The following is a 21,582-nucleotide window of genomic DNA, read 5'->3' as shown; positions in this document are numbered from 1 at the left end:
AGTAAACTAAGACCAATGTGCACCATCTTGGTATGCACTTCTCAAGCTAGCAGCCTCCCTAAAAATTGGGTTGGCACATGATTTGTCTGAACTTTTGTTGATGAATGGGTGAGAGAAGCTAATTGTTGGCTAAATGTAAATAACATTTGCCCAGAGAAAATAATAAAGTCCCCAGCATTAAAGAGAAGCAGCAAATTATAGCAGCTAACAAAGAAGTGGCTAACAGCAACAAAGATGCCAGCACTTATCTGGCATTGTGAGGGTATGGTAAGTGCTTTTTCTCTTCTTTTTTGTTGTTGCTCAAAATAATCCTACATGGCATGACCAAGCTAACTGCACTGGGAGGGTTCACATGCTGTCAATACATATATCTATGCTGTGAATATAGCTACTTTGACTAGCTGTGACAAAGCTAGCTAAACGTTAGCCTACTTTACTTGCTAGCATTATGAGTGGAAACATAGCTATGTCTGTGTGTTTCTCTCATGTTATGGTCATACTGAATGCTATAAGGGGTCCAACATAGTCTGAAAGCATTTAACACTTTTTTCTTTGACATCATTTACACTTTCATAGATCTTTTTCACAGCAGACATTTTGAGTTGTCAAAGGAGTGTAACGCAGGTGGAACTAGCTAATAACATTAAAGCCACAGTTCTATTGAAGCTTCACAGTGAGCTATCGTGCCGAATACAAACAATGGTAAAGTGAATACATTCTTTATTTCATTAAGTACACCTAGCTATGTGTTCCTGAAACAATGACATAATATCTCACTGTTGTTAATTTCCCTGTTTTGTGAGTTTTAAGTGTTAGGTACCATTAAAGAAATGTGTATCTGCGTGGATTTAGCTTAGTGCTGAGTCTAATTTCTAATGTTTGAGCAGCTGCAATGTTGATTATGTAGAACAGCTTATGTGTGCTATTAGTTATAAGGGTCATTCCTAGCATTGGGTGCTATTTGAGTTCCGATGATATAATATATTGTATGTTGTGAAAAACTGGGCTAATACTTGTTTCTAAAAGCTTGTCTTACACGGTTAACCCACCTCTACTATAAAACACAATATGTATCCAGGATAAATGAAAAATTAAATAATTACTATAATTTTAGCACAAGTAGGCTAAACTGCAATGTCCCCAATCATGTTTGCTCAACATCAGAAACAAATATAAGTAAGAGAAATTAAAAAAAAATCTACATTTTTCATTATTGTATAGCCTTATTTATAATATAATAATAAACAGGAAGTATATATTTTTGGCTGGATAGTCCTCTACAAGAAGCAGAGAAAGTATCACTCTTTATTCAAACTTTTTTCAGTGTTTTAAAATGCTTGACTAATGCGGTAAAGCATAACATGTCCACCCTGGAAATATGGTTAATAAATGTTTAAAATCTTCCTCAGTTGTCACCAAGTTCTAGCTTGTTTTTCATCACATGAGTAGTAATAGCCAACATTAGCATAACATGTCCCACCCTGTTACTGTTTTGCCTTTCTTTAATGCAATGTTTTTGTTCACAGGTGTTAGGTCCACCCTGTTATGTCCTGTAAACCCCATTTCTCTTCTTTCCACCCTGTTACCTGTGTTTTTTTAAATAAAATGAACAAATATTAATAATGTCTTTGTAGGAACTTGCAGGGAATGAATTGGCAAATTCCATTTAAATTCCTTTTTTTTTCTAAAAGAAATTACATTGTGCCTTTTAAAATAGAACAAGTCTTTTTTTCAAGATAATGCTTGTTTATGAATACTTTGTAAAATATATTAAAAGGGGAAGGTTGACTGTAGGCAAAGCTGAAATGGCTCTACATAGTAGGAATGACCCATAAAGTAGGTGAGGGAATTAGGAGACTCATTGTTTCAAGTAAATGACTGACCCATAGCTAATCCATGTATGAATTTCTTAAAGTGCCCTGTAACTGAGTTAGCCACATTTCTTTTGACAAATAACTGATGCAAAGTGTTGTAAAACAAATGTAACCCACAGCTTGTGGAGCTTACTCAGCCAATACCTCTCTATGGCAGTCATTTTGGTAGTCTGGGCTTCTGGTGTTTTAGTACTCTTTCCCAACCATATATCGTTAAATTGTTTGTGCAGTTCTCTTGAATAATATTACACATCTTCATGCAACCCTTACCACTGTAGTACTATACCACTGTAAAACTAGAGGCCCTTTTCTGTAGTTTCTAGACAGCAGACTTTACCATAGACCTCCACAGTGCAGGATGTAGTAGCATCTCCAACATCGCAGGTGTACATGCCAGAATCACTGACATGACATTTCATGATCTGAAGAAACCGTTTCCTTCCCATTGCATAAATGCGCAAGTCCTTGCTTGGCTTCAGCTCAACCCCGTTCTGAAAATGATTAAAAATAAAAAAATGATTTAATTACAAGTACAATTAGGCCTAAGCATCTCCAAACAACTAAAACTGCGGCCTATGTGATGCATTGTCCGATTGAGTGAAATGGGCTTTTTTCATTATTTGTCAATAATATTTAAATTCTTTGTTCACACAAATTTTGGCTTTTCAGATAGTGGCTTACTATCATGTAAGCTGTTGTTTTAATGTTTGTTCAATGTTCCTGATGCTGTGTTGATTGTGTCCGTTAGCTACTTCATAAAGGCCGGTGCTTTTATTTTGAAGAAGTAATGTCGGTAAGAGAACAAGATGCACGGTCAGGTGTGTCTTGCAAAAAAAGTTCTGTTTTGTTTAGCACCTGGCTGATAAGGGCACAAGGTTTGTCAATATTTAGTTTCCTATTGTAATTGATAATGAGTGACTTTATTATTATTTATTTTTGTAGTTTTGCTTAGTTGGAGAAGGAATGTGCTCGCAAGAATGCTATGTTGGCTCAATGTACTGTAATTTCAGTCATGTTAACAAGCAATTGGCATTCCTTGGTTTGCTAACCTACATCTAGTATTGCAGTAACTACAGTATGTGTTGCGAAGCATGCTTAAATTGGGAGGGCAACAGAATTACCAATAAAGCTATTGTGAACCATCAGTTGAAGAGTTGTAGGCCTTTCACACCAAACAGTTTGAGCTGCAGCAGTATACAGCAAAAAGGAAATATTATTTATTATTTATTGGAAATAATGGGTTTCAGAGGGCAGCGGTGTCATTGCCGCATTTGGTCTGAGAGGCCTATTAGACCATCATTCTGCCCAGGGATGCTTCACATTGGATATAATTCCCCCCCCCTTCATCATAAATTTTTTTTGGCTCTCAAGTTTTGCAAAAATAATTGTATGCTGAAAAACAAGAAATCCAACAACTTGCCTTCATCCATTTCACATCAACGTTGTGTCTTGACAGCTCGCACTCTATAGAGATTACTGCACCGTCAGGGAATTTCTGGTCTTCCAGTTTTCTGAAAATGGTCACTGGAGGCTCTGGAGAAAAAGCACGCTTAGTTAGGCAAGCAAAAAGATTTTCTTAAATTTCTCTAAAACAATGCACCAAGTAGCCTATATGTGTTGCTGCTCAAAATTAAAGTAGCAATATGGTTTAATTTACCACGATTAGATTTTCATCGTTGTCATCACCGTAGCTCAAAGGGATAATGCATACATAGTGACTTGGCATTGAGGGGATTATTTTACAGCATGCTGTTAAACTAGCACCTGACAGATAAGAGTGAACAGAGCTACCACTTTTCACTGGGTCATGCTAGGCTTCTTTGTGTTTGTAACGTGAGCCTGGATAAAGCCAACAGAAGTAGAGCCGTCACTCTGTTTTATTATCATGCCTCAACTGGTTGGCATCTGGTCTACTCTGAGTGGACCACTTTAGCTACCACTCTTGAGGTGAGGTAACACCAAAATGTTTCAGTCACTTGTTGATTTGGTAGTAGTGTAGTGTACATGGTTTGCTTGTTGAAAAGTTGCAAAGTATATTGTATATTAGTTAATTAGACTAATGACAACACTACGGCCTTGTAATACATCTCCTCAAAATGACTTTTACTAGTTTTTAAATTTGACCACATAGAATTATGCTGTTATATTTCTACTATAGTGAAATCAAACATTGGTATCTGCTTGTTGAAACATTGGCAAAACCTCTTCCTAAATGACCTACCCTTCACAACAAGCCTGGCAGTCGTCTTCAGATTCTCTACACAGAACATAAAGGTGCCAGTGTCTTCTACTGATAGATTGGAGATAGTGAGACTGTGGACTTGTCCTTTGGCACTCATACGGAAGTGATTTGTCGGCTTAAGCTGGATTGCGTTTCTCATCCAGGTGCCTTGGACATCGGGATGGGAGAGCTCCACCTCAAAAGATGCCGTTTCTCTCTCTGTGGTTTTAATGTCAGTCAGCCCTTTCTTGATTGTGATTTTTCGAGCTGTAAAGAAAATTGCAGAGCTGTGTATAAGGCATCACAGTACTCTTAACAAGTGCAAGTACATTTAGCTTTGTGGCCGTTGTTTGTGTTGGTACTTTTTTAGTATAATGTAACCTGAATAATAGTTAAACAAAGGTTATGTTTGAAAGATAGGTACCGGTATTTTCATTCCACTTTTAACATTGAGCAGATATGGTGTCCATTGTGTGTTACAGAATAGGCTTGGAGTCTGTTCTGTACAGTCTGCAGTTAAACAATACAAGCTGGCACATATTGACAAGCCGATAGTTTAGTCATTTGAGTATGGGGCTTTACACAAAAGCCAGCTTTGAAACTGCCAACATTTTTCACTTATTCTAACAGACGAGCATTCCCTGTGGAAAAAAGGAGTGTTTATTTTGGAGACCTGATGACAGCAACCTCAGTTTTGAAGGCCAGGGTGTAAATTTAGATGCAATGAGAGGAGATCCAAATTCATAGGAGGTGCCAACAGCAGCCTGAAGTCCTGACTTTCCCCTTCCCACCCACAATAGTGTTGAAAGAACAGCTTTTAATTCACTGACTGGCCTGTGGATCATAGGACTAAGAAATATAAGAAGCGTGCTCAAAGAAAAACAAGCATAAGTACGTCTTAATTACTACAAGATGTTTTATGGTGTGTCAAGCTTGCTACTTTCAAGAAATGTAAGTGGTGCTTGTTCATAGATAAAATGTAACTTTGCAAAAAGGAATTCTAGTCATTGAACAGTGGAATCTTAACTTGTTATCTATCAAGCACTTCCCTTAAAAATGTAATCTGATTTGCCTTTGACATAGATAATGAAATCATCAGAGCTTGGTTGATCCTGTGTTAATACTAAAGTCGGCTTGTGCTGTAAGGCTATCACCTGTTGGTCGCCATCATGCACCAGTACAAGAGCCGCCCTGGTCCCCAGTCACTCAAATTACTCTTACTCAGTTAATTAAGCTTTGCCTTTACAAGAAGGTGGGGCGGGTGTGTGCTTGAGGTTGGGTCGTCGGCAACGGCGGTAAACAAACAACAACAGGGCATAGTGAGAACACGTGCACACTCACGTTCCACTGTGAGCTGGGCTTGCGTGCGGTCATGGAGGGTTTCACAGCTGTAGGTTCCCCGGTCAGACATGGCCAGATTGTAGATGGTGAGACTGTGTTTTCGGCCCTTGTGTTTCAGGGAATTCTTGGCTCCAGGGTGGATCAGCACCCCTTGCCTCATCCACTGCACCTCTCCCGAATCCAGACTCACCTCCACCTCTAGAGTTGCCTCACTGTACTCTTCAGCTACAACTGGTGTCATCTTCTTGGTAAACAACACCTGTTGCTCTAAAATGAATTTAAGGAATTACTAGATAGCAGCATTTATCATGTCAATGATTTATGTTTAATTTCTTTGTTAATTCTACGATACTCTAAAGCCATTTCTAGACAAAGCAAATTATAATATAGACCATAAAAATATCAGCAAGGTTATATTAAAAGTTCAAGCACACAACTATAAAGCTTAAAGGACCCCCCTGCAGCGTCACATACACCAAGACCACTGAGCCACTTGTGTCTCTCAGTTACCAGAGGAATTCTAACAGGAGAAGCTGCTAAGCACTAGCCGTCAAAGGCGCCTGTGCAACAATTTCAACTTGTCTGAAAGGGTCATTATTTTGTGTATGTATATATATATATATATGCTTATGTGGTATTAATGGTACACAGGCATTTACACTCTCTTACAGAACCTTTATGTTTATTACTCCAGTGTTGCTGACAATAACTCAGTCAAAAATATGGTCACAGCTACCAGACAGATCTGAGGTTATTGAACAGTAAAATGGTTGTTAAATGTAGCTTCTGTGATACATTAACACAAATGTATATTTAGTGTTAATGAATGGGAGAACAACTCTCACCTTGAACGTGGAGTTCTGCCTCTGATACCAACCCCTCTGCGTCAGCTGTTACTCTGCCGCTATCTGAAACCATGCAGTTGTGGATGCAGAGCATGTGGCATAGTCCGTTACTTGAAGTGACAGTGCGCTCATTTAGAGCTACTTGCTTGCCATTTAAGCGCCACACCAACCGACTGTCCTCTGGTGAGACCACACACTTAAATACTGCATCTTCTCCTTCACAGACCGTGATGTTACGAAGCTCCGCTATGAACTCAACAACACGGGGAGCTGAAGGCAAAGCAGTAAGCTGAATTAGATTCATTGTGCTAGCACATATACATATAAAGTATTTTAAACTATTTTCAGTACGTTATTTTTCTCTGACCTGCCTTTACGTTGAATTATTTAAACTTACTTTCTACAGTGACAGTAGCTGAGGTCCTGTCATCTGTGGATTCACAGGCATATTCTCCAGCATCTTCTTCCACTAGTTGGTGGATGGTAAAGCTTCGTTCGCGGCCTTGTGCCCTTATTGTGTGCCGACGGCTTGGAGAGATCTCTTGGCCATCTTTTAGCCACTGGACATCTCCTTTAGGCTTGTTTATCTCACATCGTAATATAAGGCTACTGCCCTTCAGAGACACAGCGTTCTCCAGTGGTCGGATAAATTTCACCTTCATTTCTGATGAGTAGAATAAAGGAATGCAGTCAAGTGTGTTTACTTGGAAATATTGGGCACATTTAGTTTAGGAGTGCCAAATTCTTACCTTTGACTAAAAGACTGAAATACATCTCATCTGTGTTTACGTCACAGACATATTGCCCAGAATCTGACAGCTGCAGGGGATTAATGGTGAGCTTGTGGGTATTACCCTCACTGGAGATGTGAATGTTGTCCCCGTTCAATAGTTGGCCATCTTTCAGCCACCGAACATTAGCTCTTTCTCGGCTCACAATGGCACACAGCGTAACACTCTCATTTTCATAGGCTGAGACGTTATTTTTTGCTTTTTTATTCTCAAACTTGACTGGCAGCTCTGAGAAAAATTAGATTTACAAAAAGGTTGCGTGTAAATTCCATGTTTAAACATGAAACAATAGGTTTCCAAAATCCAGCAGAACCTACAGAAATTCAATCTATACATGTTTCAAAGTAATTTAAATTAATTAAATCTTACCTTGGACTTCAACAATTGTTGTCAGTTTGTCATCGATGGCATCACAAATGTATTTTCCAGAGTCGGAGGGCTGGAGTCCAGAGATGACAAGCTTCCTCACCACGTCATAGCTGTCAATTTTTATACGTGTGTCTGGTTTCAGTATCACGCCATTGCAAAACCACTGAACGGTGGCGTTTGACCGAGACACCTCACACTCCAAAATAAGGTCATCTCCTTCTACCAGGATATGATGCTCTGGGTGGCCTGAGTTTCCAATGATTTGTACTTGAGGCTCTGAACATAAAAGACGTATCATTATTGTCCTGAGTAAAGGAAATACAGATAACATTAGCATTGCTTAATAAAATGATTACCTTTGACAGTGATATAGAAGACCATCTTATCATCCACTGCATCACAGGTGTACTCTGCCGAATCTTCGAGCCCAGCATTTAAGACAACCAGTGATCGGAAAACGCCTTGCTCCTCGCTACAGTATCGCTCAGTGTCCTCAATTAGCTGATTATCTTTGTACCAGCTGACTGAGGCATTGGATCTTGATAGTTCACACACAAGAATGATGTCATCTGATACTAAGAACTGCTTTTCTGTCTTTGCATCGGTTTTTCCAAGAATTTTTACAGGCAACTCTGAAAATGAATAAAATCTCTATTAGAGAGAACAGAAAATCCTCCAAGCACCGAGTAAAATGCACCGAAATCCCCGAAGGATTGTTTTAACTTCTCATGAGTTATTATCTTAGTATCTGGATGAAGTCAATGATCTGGTCTAAATTAGCATAGATTTTCTAGTCTTTCATAGTCTGGATCTTGAGTACACAATATAAAGAACTCGTAAAGATTGTCATCTTTCGGGACTTTGGGGGCTCCATATCATTTTGAAGTAATAGTTTTAAGTACAATAACCTACCTTGCACGTTTACATTGAAATCCATCACGTCATCCTTTGCATCGCAGACATATTGCCCAGCATCTTCCATTGTTAGCGAGTGAACGGTTAATTGACGCATGACACCATCCTCAAGGATGGTGATATTTTTGGAGTCTTCTACTTCTTCCCCATGCTTCTTCCAGGTGACCTCGGCATTTGATCTTGAAACCTCACAGTCTAGAACCAGAGTCTCCCCAACCACTTTGTCCACTCTTCCTGCCATCTTCCTTGGCCGTATGAAGCGAACAGGAGGCTCTGTGCAATTAGAAAATGTTGTTAGAAATGGATAAACGCTGACAGAGCAACATATTTAGAGGACCTACTTTTTGTTCCTTCTTTAGTGTCCTTTACCTGCTATGTTTACAAAGAATGTCACAGACTCATCTGCAGTATCACAGACATATTCAGCTGAATCTTTGACGGTAGTTTCTGGTATAATAAGTCTTCTGTAGACACCATCCACCTCTAAGATAAGGTTGTCATTCTCCTCCACTTCGAGTCCGTCTCGATACCAGCGCACCACTGCGTTGGGCCGTGAAATCTCGCAGCTCAATACCATCCTCTCAGAGGTCTGCTGGCACAGTTCCATTTGGGACTGACTTGGGGACACAATCCGCACCGGAGGTTCTGGAAAGGGGCGTTATCATCCAGTTTAGCCATCAGTCATTAGTTTAATGAATGGTACAAGATAATCATTATTTTCGAGGTGTCAAGTTGATGCATATATTGCCTGCAGGACTGTCTATGATGCATCTCGATCCTGGATGAAATCAGTCAACCCCTAACTTTGGCAATGGCAAAGGCATTAGTATGCTTCAAACAAAGTGCTTCTTAGGTCATCGAACAGCATCTGAACCCTCCTCCCCACCTTTCCAATGTTAAAATTGTTATTTTCTTTCTAAACTTGATAACTCAACAAGCATGCCCCCATCACATAGCGATTGGATAGGTGTGTGGGGGTAATAAACCAGCAGGATTTAAACTTAATTTATACGTGTCACTCTTACACCCTTTCTATGATGGCTTTCCAACCAACCCTCAACTGCGGCCATATCAAAATGGGTATTAACGCGCTTCCCTATAGACGAACTTGTTAGTTTGAAGCACACTGATACCACAATCTACTCCTTTTACTTTTTGCTAATACAATACTGAGATACTTACATACATTCAAACATACTGTATGTAGGCTCAGGGATTTTACCTGTAATACTAAGGTGAAAGAATATTGAAGCGTCAGCTGTATCGCAGACATATTCTCCAGAATCTTCGACTCCACTAGAAATAATCTTCAGTCGTCGATAAGGGCCTTCAATCTTGAGCTTGATTTTTTCACTCTCTTGCAGCTTTTGGCCATCTTTGTACCAGCTGACGACACCATTTGGACGAGACAATTCGCAGCTCAGAATAATTTCCTCTGGGACATGACGGTCAAGGTGGACATCCTCCTTGGGGTAGATTATCACCACCGGGGGTTCTTAGAAAGAAGAATACATGAAATTGAAACATTGTCCACGTAAGTCAACATAAGTGATTTCTTTTTGTGTGCAGTTTTTATAAGCTATTTTATTACCTCGTATGTTAACCTTGTACATTAGAACGTTGTCTCCTGCACGGCATGTGTATGTGCCTGTGTCGGAGAGTTGGGCTGAATGTACTGTCAGATTCCTTGTGGTGCCCTCTGCTTGTATTGTGATATTGTTGCATGCTTGCATTTCAGTTCCATCTTTGTACCACTGGACAACACCATCAGCCCTCGATACTTCACATGACAGGACAAACTCTTCTTTTTCCACGACACTCTTGAAAAGGTCCTCCTCTGGGATATCAACAAATGTTACCGGTGGCGCTGCAGAAAACGGTACACAAAAGAAGTGAGTTGTTGCTTGAACATGGAATTAATTGTTTATGCCCATGCATAGACATGCTGATTTAAAGCCTTGCTATCTAGATAACAACTCTTCATAGACATCATAATGATCAGTGGGTGTTAATCCACTTTTAAAGCAAAGTGAAAAACAAGTTTTGAAGCAGTGCACTGATGTAATGCAATTACCATAGTTGTGTTGGAAAACCCAGCAGACTCATTAAAATACATGCTATTAAATGTGAAGCACGTATATGAAAAGCAACTAACGTTTAATGAAATTAGGACATTTAGAAGGGAATCAGCTATGATGAATATAATGATGAACAGGTTTTGCTTCCTTCTTAGATATTAGAGGTAATGAAGTTGTATCAGACTCTACAATGACAACAACTTTCCGAGAAAAAGCTTAGCATATCACCTTTCACCTCCACATAGAAATCGTTGAAATCTGAATCATCATCAGTTTTACAACTGTATACCACAGAGCATGAAGACGTGGCCGACTTCATAACCAGTGCCCTTTCTTTGCCCCCTGAATCGATGTTTATTCCTGATTTTGGCACGAGTTTTATTCCATCCTCACACCAGCAGGTCTGGCTTGTAGGGTCTGAGATCTCACACTGCAGATTGATCGGGCTGCCTGCGTCAACAGATTTGCTCCTCTCAGCCTCTGGAACAGCTGAGAATCAAACTGGTGCTATAGGAATTTCAATCCATTGAACAGTAGATAGAAATCAGATTTGCTAAGCTATCCTATGTAACAGTAAGATCACTCACATCAACAGTGAGTGAACTCGCATGCAATCAGTGATACAGCAAAATGGAACATGAATCTCTCTTTTTTTTTTCTTCTATTTGTTCATTAAATCTTTGTTGTTACAGAACATGTACAGCTCAATTGCCTTTTAGACTAGGAGGTCTGCAGTATCTGCAACTCATCCTTCATAAGTCTCGCCAGAGTCACACAGTGGAAAGCATAATAGTCTGTTCTGCATCCTACAACAAGTGGCAAAGTTTGACCCGATCATGTGGGCCACTATCATTACCAATGAACAGAGCAGTTAAATCAGCATAAATTCTTTTAGTTCAAATAAAAAATTGTGGCAAACATGTTAGCAAATCAGCTGCCTATTTACACACCTAGCAGACACAGAGAAAACGTATCATTCATCTGGAGTTTTGTTTGTGGCCCTTTGTCCTTTTAGCTCTGTTTTGTTCTCCATCAACTCCTGATGAAAATATCTGGCTCTTTAGCTGCTAAATGTTTAACAGCTAGTTGCCAACTTTGTCAGTCCCCCATGCTAGGCAGGAAGCACACAGCCTGTGTATCAGATAAAACTGCTGCTGCATCTTGAAACCGGGTTAATGAGGAAGAGTGAGACTGAACCAAACAGTAAAGTAGCTGGCTGTAAAACCAAAACAATGTGCTGAATAACAATGAAATGCTCTGTGGAGCTGCGGGAAACTGCAGTCCAGTGAACACTCGCTGTGGTTTGTTACTACAAGCATCCCCTTTCCCATTACACATAGACATTTGATCAACTGTTAAAATGAAAATTTTGATTGGGCAGTTTTAAGATGCAGTTGTACCACCATGCTCTTAACAAAGTCCAGTCTGAATGGGCCTTTAAGTATTTGCTTGTTAAAGCAAGAATGGCATTAGACCTACATATCAATACTGCTTCTTAAAAAAATAGCAATATTGAAAAATATCTATTCGTTTACATATTAATCCGTCATCAAATTTAAGTAAGCTGTGACAGCGTTACATTGTCTATCAGGGTGTGTATTTACGCCAACATTAAAGTACAAAATTATCAGCACACCTTATCTCAGAACATTATAGAATACAATAAAAAAGTTGATCCAATAGCCAAACATTCACTGAAAGAAGTTAGTGATTCTGACAAAGCTGAAAATACTTAGATCACCTGCAACATCCACCTTGAATTCTATACGGTCATCTGCGGCCTCACAGCTGTACAACCCAGAGTGTCTGACTTCTGCTGATGGAATAACCAAGGCTCTCAATTTTTCTTTTGTTTGGATTTCACATTCACTCTTTGGAAATAGCTGCTCTCCATCCTTGTGCCAATAGACTTGGGCAGTTGGCTCTGATACTTCACACTGCAGCTTAATTGGGCAGCCTGCTTCCACAAATTTGTTTCTTGCGACCTCTGGAAGTGCTGAAAACCTCACAGGAGAGGCTGGAGGGTATTATAAGATTTGCAGAACACTGTTGTTAAGCTGCCAGAACATCATTTAACAAGTAATGTTCATCAAAGAGTTTGGTTATTTGAGCACAGTATATACAACATATGAAGCTCTGTGTTTTCAGACAGTGTTACAACAACTCTAAATACATTTAGATGCAATTGGGCAAAGAAGTGTACAGTTAGGGGTAATTAAGGAAATGCTAAAATGTTCATCTTGAAAAGAAAATCACCTTCGACGTCCACATGGAATGCCACAACATCATCAGCCAGGCTACAGCTGTAGAGGCCAGAATCGGAGACCTTAGCAGAATGGATAATTAATTTTCTCAGGGTGCCATCTCTTTTCATATCAAGGCCAGTTTTGCAAAAAAGCTCCATCTCCTCTTTAAACCAGGAAACCTGGGCGAGAGGGTCTGAGACCTTACACTGGAGGATAATTGGACAACCAATTGCAATCATCTTGTATTTTTCTGACAGTGGGATTGGCATGATCTGTGGCGATCGGCCTAAGAGAAGGGAATAACAAGGGTTTTGGATAAGAGATGGATTCACCAACAGTGGACAAAACACACTGTCCAGCCACTCATACTGTACCATGTTCTCATGAACATTCAAAATAAAGCAAATTGTTTAGCACTCACATCATAGAATGAGACGCACATAGTAGGTATCATAAGAAGATAGTAAGGATGAAAATAAATCACCTTCTACGTCCACTTTAAATGCAATGGTGTCGTCTGATGTTGAACATTCATAGGTGCCACCATGTATGTTTTCAGCTGAGTGAATGAGCAGTGTCCTTGTTAGACCATCTGACTGTATTTCCATATTGTTTTGTGGTAGGAGTTTCAACCCATCCTTATACCAGTCGACATGGGCAGAAGGATCATGAGAAAGATCACAGCTGAGGACAATGGGAGAACCTTCTTGGACGGACTTGGTCCTGTCAGTCTCTTGAAGCTCTGAGAACTTCACAGGTAGTGCTATAGGTTTCAGATATTGCAAAAAGAGTGTCTTAATAAACTTCATAAATGCCATCATGCATGTCTTGAAGTAATTAAATATCCAAACTGTTCAATTACAAAGAATGTCAGGACAGGACAACATAACATACAACATAAACACAACCTGCTTAACAAGGACAATGAGAAAAACAAAAAAATATTCAAAGGGCTAAAAGAGCAAGAACCAAGTTCTGTAATTTTTACAGTTATTGTACACTGACATTTAAAGCACAGACAAAATCACAGGTAAGAGACAAACAAGAAAGTAACAGTGTTTGTTTATGGTAAAGTATTCAGTTAGTGTCTTCAGCGAAAAAGAACAAGACATGAAATGCATAATAAGAAGCTGCATTGTGAAGCTGCATGTTTTAATAAGATATGGAGAGAGGATGTCCTAAATTATCTAATTTCATTTAGATAAAAATTGGGCATCATGATTAGATGTGATAGGAAATTATTTTGATTAGAATGATAACAAATCATGCAATAACAATTTAACATAACGAATTGAACTTAAATTATTTCAGAGGAAATCTTTTTCTGTACATTTTTAGAAAAGTAGTTGACCAAATTAGGGAAGCAGAAAAATTCACCATTTTCTGTTGGGGGGATTGGACAAACGTGACCTAATCACCTCCTGCAGTTAGTTGGCCGTGCAAGGCAGTGAAAGCGCCACAGAGTTTCTGAGCATCACCTTTTACTTCCACAGCAAACTGGATGTCATCATCCTTTGACTCACAACGGTAAACGCCAGTGTGAGACCGCTCGGCTGATGGGACAACTAGACTCCTCAAATTTCCCTCTGACTGGATGTCTACACCATTTTGAGGTAAGAGCTTTGTTCCATCCTTGTACCAACTGACTTGTCCAGTGGGGTCTGACAGCTCACATTGTAGAGCAATGGGAAAGCCCGTCATGACCGTCTTTTTCTGGTCACCCTCAGATAAAGCTGAAAACTTCAGAAGTGGAGCTACAGGATTAAATGTGAAATAGAATTGGTCAATAAAACAGATCCTGTTGTTAACCAAAGGAAGCAAAGCACAAACTGTGAAACTAAAGGCTTCAGCAGGGTATTCAACCATTAAATTTTTTTAAATCTATGCCCAACAACTTTTATTCAGTACTTACAGAAAAATGTGTAGCTTTTAAATCATATTTTGTACAGGTAACCTAAAGTAAAACTTAAATAATATAACTTAAAAAAATAACTGAATGGAAGTCAGCTTTTATGGGAAAATGGTAAATGAAGAATCAGGCCAAAATTAATGTTATTTTAATTAATGAATTCATCTATCCCATCATCCAAATTTGAAGGTTATCCTGTATGTCCAGTCTTGAGCCTTTTTTCTAAAGTAAATTTAAGAAAAATCAACACATTTGGCATTGCTTATGTGCTTGTAGGATTATTCAGCACAGAGAGTTTCTAGTCACTTCCAGTAGGACGTTGCAAAGTTGGAGTCACTCCAGTGGCTAACCTGGTAGAGCAACACATGAAAGGGACTAATGAAACCCTGGCTGCTTGACTCCACCCGTCCTACTTTTCTTTTGATGTGACTGAGAACCTCCCAAGAAGTTAGGGTCATCTAAATGCGCCAAAACTGTTTGCTTCTGCTGTTCTGGTAGGGATTTTAGAAAAAACTAAATAGTTATTAGGATATTGAGCCTTAAAGAGAGGGCTGTTGTATCTTCAGGGCATGTTTGCTTTACTGACAAGTGCCAATCAAGGTCACATCGCTTATATTAACTACAATCTGTTCTGCTAGCCTCTGCCAAAGAACATATTTTTCAGTCTTTCTGAAAAACTAAAATATGTGCTCAGGAGCTAAATGGGTGTTCATTACGTATCGTTCATTATTAATAAAAGTAAAATTGTACGTAAGAACTTTACGTGGTGCAAGTATGAGCTCATCTAGCCACCTAACTAGCTACTCCAAGACATGAAAAAGAAGAAGCAGAACGGCTGTGCCACACAATGTCAGGTAAGGTTTTACCATGGCTAAGTGATTAGCTTAATTACAACATCTTTACTTTAGTAGGTGGGTAGGTAGCTACCCACCTTAAGCTAGGAACGTACTGTATCTAAGGGTATTTTGATTTAGAGATAGAATGGAGCTAGAGCACAGAGATCCTGCCATCTTTTACATAATCCCAAGTGGCCATTTATAGCTAATTATTAATGTTATTAAGTCACAACACTTATACAGTACATTGTGACGTTAGTGTGCAAACTGCACAAATAAGCAGCATGTAGCTAAGAGCTCTTAATCTGTACAAATGTCATGGCAGTGTCTTCATTTTTGCTGGTGTCTTGAAAGAGGTTGATTTGTATTCATCCAAAAGTAATTAAAGAGTACTTGCTTTTTATAAGCGAAGCAAAAGCATTTGGATGCACTTGATCCTGACTAAAATCTATTTGCAGAATAGATGAAAATTATTTTTTTCACCTTCAACATCCACATGAAACTGCATTGCATCATCTGTTGTCTTGCAGTTGTAAATCCCTGCATGAGACGGCATCGCTGACTGGATAGCCAGTGTTCTTATGGAGCCCTCTGCAAGGATGTCTTGCCCAGCTGCTTCACGTAGATTAATTCCATCCTTGTACCAATTAACTTGAGCGTTAGGATCTGATATCTCACATCGCAGCACTATGGGTTCACCAACTTCAACAGACTTGTTCCTTTCAGCCTCCCAACGTGTTGTAATTGTCACGGGTGGAGCTGGGGATGTTTGAGGTAACATCAAGAGAAAATTGCATCACTATTACTGACTACAACAAAAATGATGCTTTCAAACAACAGAAGAGCAAAATCTCAAATCAAGATTAGTCATGCCAGTACATCTTAAGAGTTAAAATAAGTAATAATAAAATATATGTATTTATGCTATTAGTAATCTAACAAGGTATATTTAGTTAGACTTGAGATAACTAGGCATTCAAGTTAGGATTTGAAGCTAATTTATTTACTCTTTTCCCTATCTTTAATATTCTTCACAGACCACCCAAGCTCAAAGTTTTACATTGACCACTAAAGTAGTTTTAGTATGAACAAAATCATGTAAGTAAATGTAGAAATTGTCAAAGTGTCAAGGATCGCAAAAGCAATCTCTTCATTTTACACAATGGCATCATTGTGCCCGTCCATTTTTGTTTGATAATGCTAACCATTTAAATCACCTTCAACAGCCACCTTATTTGCAGTGACACTGTCACTCCAGTGACTGTCATATGTCTTTGATAGATAGATCTCTTCTGATTGGACAGTAGATGTCTGCTTGACATATTGAGGCAATGCAAACTGGGTAGATGATCTCTGCCCAGAGTTAATTATGTGGTCTACTTGGTCTTCTGATGCCTTCATGGTCTGATGCCACTCTGCTGGGACTGTTGTGGACTGATACAGGACCTTCGCGTGGTTAGGTACTGCTTGGCCTGTGTGGTCATCCAATCTGACATGCTTTCGCAAGTTGTAATGCTTTCTTGGTTGGACCGTTTCTGCCTCTTTAGAGTTATATAAGTCCAATGATTGAGGAGATGCAGTGGACAGTTGGACAGTTGACATCTGTAGAGGTCTGTTTAACTCCTCTGATTGATCAGTTGCAGTCCATAAGGAGTTATAGGGTCCCTCTGAATGGACAGTTTCAGTTTGTAAGCAATCAAAAAGCTTCTCTGAGAAGGCAGCCGGCAGCTGTATGGAGCTACAGAGCTCCTCTGATTTGACAATTGCAGTTTGTAAGGTTTTAAAAGGCTCCTCTAATTGGAGAGTTCCAGTATGTGTGGATTGTAAGGGCTCCTCTGGTCGGACAGTTTCAGTGTGTGACGATTTAAAGGACTCTTCTGGTTGGACAGTTGCAGTGGGTGAATATTTAAAGGGCTCCTCTGGTTGGACTGTTGCAGTGTGTGAGGATTTAAAGGACTCTTCTGGTTGGACAGTTGCAGTGTGTGAGGATTTAAAGGACTCCTCTGGTTGGACAGTGTTTGAGGATTTAAAGGGCGCCTCTGACTGCAGAGTTGCCATTTTTAAGGAGTTACAGAACTTGTCTGATTTGACTGTTGAAATCTGTAAGTGGTTAGTAAGGTGTTCTGACTGGGCAGTTGAAGTCTGTAAGGGGTTATCTAGCTCTGACTGGACAGTCTGCATCTGTTTTGAGCTATGTAGCTCATCTGATTGGACATTTAGAGTCTTGAGAGTGGCTTCCTCTGATTCAACAGCTGCAGTTTGTTGAACATTACAGATCTCATCTGTCTGGACAGCTGTCTGCAGGGAATTATCAAGCTCTTCAGATGGGGCTTTTGCATGCTGTATATAGTAAATGAATTCCTCACCATGTGATTCTGTGAGCCTATTAGTGTGATGGTGTATGTCAGATTGCGTCATTGATGGCTTTACAGAGTTACAGTAGACAGGAGATTGGGCATTTGTTGTTTGTTGATTGTCAGAGAGCTCCTTTAGCTGTTTAGGTGTAATCCATTCAGTCATATATTCATATGTTGACTGGGAAGTTGGCATATGAATTGAATGTTCTTCGTATGTCTGTGCATCTCCTCTCTCGCCACAGAAGGTGCCAGAATTGCATTTTGAGGACATGCAGTCAACTTCAACAGGAAAAGCCTCTTCAGTGGACTTCTTTTCTTGTTCAGAAGAGAGCCTTGGCGATGTAGCTATAAGCATTGTGATGTACACAAAGAAAGGTTTTAGGTGGTTGTTGGTCTCAATACTTCTTCTTATAACAGAATTTTGCATCAGTGTGGGTTAGCATGGAGTTATGGGATAATTCATTGCAAAGACAAACAAGAAGATCGACCAGGTTTGGTCTGAGATTGAGCTCCTATATTTCCCCCTTCAACTGATTCCTAATACTGTTATACCACCAGTATTTAAACTTAAAAACCTAAAAAGCATATAAATTTTCTTCTCTTTAATAAGAGTTCCTTGTCATTGCAACGGTGAAAGGTTCAGGGCAGCAATGTGAATGAAAGGGTCTGGTGATGAATAAGACATAAGATGGATTTAAAGAGTGGTAAGCTGCTTGTTACAAGCAAAGATGGCTGTTAAAATGAAAAATGAATTGACAAACAACATATATGTTAGTATGAGGAGCAGCTACTCAGGTACTGAACACCCACATGTTTGATTAAGAGCCAATCACTGCAGGAAATGACATGAGACCAGGATTCAATATGACAAAAAGCAATTGTCTAAAGGGAAAAAAAAGATGCAGATGACTCAGATGATGGATTTAACAGAAAATACACCACTATTGTTAGTGGCAAGTATGTGCTGGGTTAAGATGGATGACTGATGTTGAAATATATCAAATCACCTTTGACATCCACAGTGTATTGGGCAGATGCATCAGCTATCTCACCAATCTCGTCACCACAGTGACACTGCTCTGCTGTTTGGACAAAGCCAAAGAGAAAACAATGAGCTGGGTGATAGCTTCATGTATGTCACTAAATACTTGGTTCTTAATTGTGCAGGTACAATGTGGAGCACCACCTTTCATGTCCACATTTAACTGTGCATCACCAGATGTTTGACAGCCAAACCTCCCATCATCAGACAAGTCATGTAACTGGAGGGGCATGGTTTGGCTGCTGCTCTGTGATTTACAGTCAGCTTCCCTTTTTGGGTAGATCTGGGTTCCATCTTTGTACCAACAGGCTTTGGCAATTGGATCTGAAATCTCAAATTGCTGAACAATTTGGCAGTCCGCTTCCGCAGACTCAGTCTTCGCGACACCAGGACCAAGCAGATATGTCGGAGCTGGCACTACAGACAATCATTGGGGGGATAATTTTAGTGTACATTATCCTTGATGTTAGGACAAGTGACTTCAAAGAGATATTGTCAAAACTGTCACAGATATTAGCTCTGCATTGTAACAACAAATAAGAAGACAGACCAAAAGCTACACAAAGAGTTAGTCATAACTAGATCGAGAAAATCACCTTGATTGTTTACTATTAATTGGGCAACATCATCTGCTGTTGCACAATAGTATGCTCCAGAATTTGAAGGATGAGTTGGTTCAATTACAAGAGTCTTCTTGATGCCTCCCATTTCAAAATCAGGATCTTTGTTAGAATCATGTTCTTTATCCCTCTGCCATGACACCTGGAAAGCAGGGTCTGAGGTTTCACATGTTGGTTCAGTTGGGCAGGTTGCTTCAAGTGACTGCGTCTCCACAACCTCTGGTGAGGGTGATAACGGCAGCATCGGAGCTAAAGATGATGATTCATATTATAATTGCAGACTTAACAGTGCATATTTACACGTTTGATTAAGAAAGGGGTTATAGTTTCAGCTTTCCCAAACGGGAAACCAATCTGTTCTATCGCAGACCAAATTCAATAAGAAAAACACATTTTCAAGGATTACATAGATTCATTACATGGATTCCGTAGAGATTAATTTTTACCACGATTTAAGAAACTGTTAAATCTTCACACAAAACACCACTTGAACACAGACAGACAGACAGATACGCATATTGAAAGTGTTAGTTGCATTTAGTTACCAGAAAGCTCTAGGATTTGCTCTAAGATTCAACAAATTAAAAAAAAATCACCTTCAGTATCCACAGTGAAGTGAATAGTGTCATCAGAGGTTTCACAGCTGTATAGCCCTGAGGGCAAGACCTCAGCAGATGGGATAATGAGTCTCTTCAACGTGCCATTACTCTGTATATCCCAATCATTCTGCGGGCAAAGCTTTACAGCATCTTTATACCAGCAAACAGGCACAGTGGAGTCTGCAACCTCACATTTCAGCTCCAAAAGTTTGCCCGCTTCAAGTGACTTGGTTCTCTCAACGTCAAAGATAGTAGAGTACGTCACGGGTATAGCTAGCATTGGAAATTCAGGACAGCTAAATAAAATCAAGACTGTGGAAATGGACACCTTGCAAAAATGTAAATGCTGAGCAGCACATGAAAAGGGCTTTGGGGACTTTCAATTTAGGTCACAGCAGTCGCAAAACAAATGATTAAAACTAATTATTATCTAGTGTATTAACAGTTCTTTAAGGTTATGTGCACGAAACAGTCCTTCAAACCATACAGTACAAGCAGGGATTATTAGTGGCATCTAGAAGGAGTTGGTGGTTACAAAATTAACGCACAAGATAAAAAGTGTAAAGTCACCTTTGATCTCCACTTGAAACTCCATGGTATCATCCTGTGTAGTGCATCTGTACACACCAGAGTGGCACAGCTCTGCAGACTGAACAACTAACGTCCTTATGTTGCCCTCTGAGTTGATTTCTAATCCAGAGTTTGAAATGAGCTGCATTTCATCCTTGTACCAGCAAACCTGGGCCTCAGGATCCGACACCACACACTGGAGTACAATAGTGCTGCCTGCTTCGATCGACTTGGTCCTCATTTCTTCAGGCATTGCTGAGAACTTCACAGGTGGAGCTATAGATATGTTTAGATCTTATGTCAACCTTAAATCAACCTCATGTCAGCCCTTAAGATTATTCATCATAATCTATTTAACAAAATACTTTAAATTGCTAACATGCTGTATTGCAGTCAAAGAAAAGGTGACAGTTTAGCTGCACTTCTTATGAGTGCTAAGAGCAAAGGCAACGGACAACATTCAAAAGTGTCATCAGAGTTAGTTGCTTTGCTGAGGAGGAGCTTGTTAATCGCGTAAGGTAAAACAAATCACCTTTGATGTCCACACTGAACGTGATGGTGTCACCCTTTGTCTTGCAGCAGTATAACCCAGCGTGGAAAAATTCTGCTGAATGGACAATCAATTTTCTCGCCAAGCCATCAGTTAGAATTTCTACTTCAGTTTGAGGATTGAGCTTTGACCCATCTTTGTACCAGTGCACCTGGGCGGAAGGATCTGAGAGCTCACAGCATAAAACAATGGGGTAGCCGGTTTCGATGGTTTTGTTCCTCTCCGCATCTGGAATTGCTGAAAACCTCACAGGTGGGGCTATAGATATTTAGATATTTTAATGGATCGTTAAAATGTGAATTTTATGTTTTGATAAGTCAGACTTTAAGAGAAGACTAAATGCATTTTGAAATAAGAAAAGAATAAGGGGGTAATAATTGACAATAAAGATGGTTAGTAAAAGACACCAGCATTGTCAG

General features: G+C 39.6%; 1 protein-coding gene and 1 long non-coding RNA gene across 7 annotated transcripts in view; one reads left to right on the top strand and one right to left on the bottom strand.

Annotated features, from left to right (window-relative positions):
• Positions 1-21,582, bottom strand: part of obsl1b (obscurin like cytoskeletal adaptor 1b) — a 38,485-nt gene that overhangs the window by 8,617 nt on the left and 8,286 nt on the right. Inside the window, exons 8-33 of one of the 6 annotated variants that reach the window (XM_039817561.1) lie at positions 21,146-21,421; positions 20,614-20,889; positions 20,041-20,316; positions 19,421-19,693; positions 18,969-19,241; positions 18,790-18,864; positions 16,643-18,127; positions 15,909-16,184; positions 14,159-14,434; positions 13,165-13,443; positions 12,691-12,966; positions 12,176-12,451; positions 10,663-10,923; positions 9,948-10,223; positions 9,579-9,851; positions 8,726-9,001; positions 8,354-8,629; positions 7,798-8,073; positions 7,442-7,717; positions 7,031-7,300; positions 6,679-6,945; positions 6,282-6,551; positions 5,437-5,703; positions 4,096-4,362; positions 3,295-3,407; positions 2,212-2,365 (exon numbers count right to left, since the gene is read on the bottom strand). In XM_039817561.1, the coding sequence (XP_039673495.1) occupies positions 2,212-2,365; positions 3,295-3,407; positions 4,096-4,362; positions 5,437-5,703; positions 6,282-6,551; positions 6,679-6,945; positions 7,031-7,300; positions 7,442-7,717; positions 7,798-8,073; positions 8,354-8,629; positions 8,726-9,001; positions 9,579-9,851; positions 9,948-10,223; positions 10,663-10,923; positions 12,176-12,451; positions 12,691-12,966; positions 13,165-13,443; positions 14,159-14,434; positions 15,909-16,184; positions 16,643-18,127; positions 18,790-18,864; positions 18,969-19,241; positions 19,421-19,693; positions 20,041-20,316; positions 20,614-20,889; positions 21,146-21,421 (7,839 nt within the window). The remainder of the gene's footprint in view (positions 1-2,211; positions 2,366-3,294; positions 3,408-4,095; positions 4,363-5,436; positions 5,704-6,281; positions 6,552-6,678; positions 6,946-7,030; positions 7,301-7,441; positions 7,718-7,797; positions 8,074-8,353; positions 8,630-8,725; positions 9,002-9,578; positions 9,852-9,947; positions 10,224-10,662; positions 10,924-12,175; positions 12,452-12,690; positions 12,967-13,164; positions 13,444-14,158; positions 14,435-15,908; positions 16,185-16,642; positions 18,128-18,789; positions 18,865-18,968; positions 19,242-19,420; positions 19,694-20,040; positions 20,317-20,613; positions 20,890-21,145; positions 21,422-21,582) is intronic. The other 5 variants (XM_039817562.1, XM_039817563.1, XM_039817564.1 and 2 more) reach the window with 5 other exon arrangements.
• Positions 158-21,252, top strand: LOC120569626. The gene is made up of 8 exons (XR_005640925.1): positions 158-267; positions 5,555-5,684; positions 6,506-6,565; positions 9,721-9,890; positions 10,095-10,248; positions 13,304-13,437; positions 14,174-14,293; positions 21,193-21,252. It is a non-coding gene; the product is annotated as an uncharacterized LOC120569626 (long non-coding RNA).

Source organism: Perca fluviatilis, chromosome 12, assembly GCF_010015445.1.
Source record: "Perca fluviatilis chromosome 12, GENO_Pfluv_1.0, whole genome shotgun sequence".
NCBI lineage: Eukaryota > Metazoa > Chordata > Actinopteri > Perciformes > Percidae > Perca > Perca fluviatilis.
This window is presented reverse-complemented; position numbering and strand designations above follow the sequence as displayed.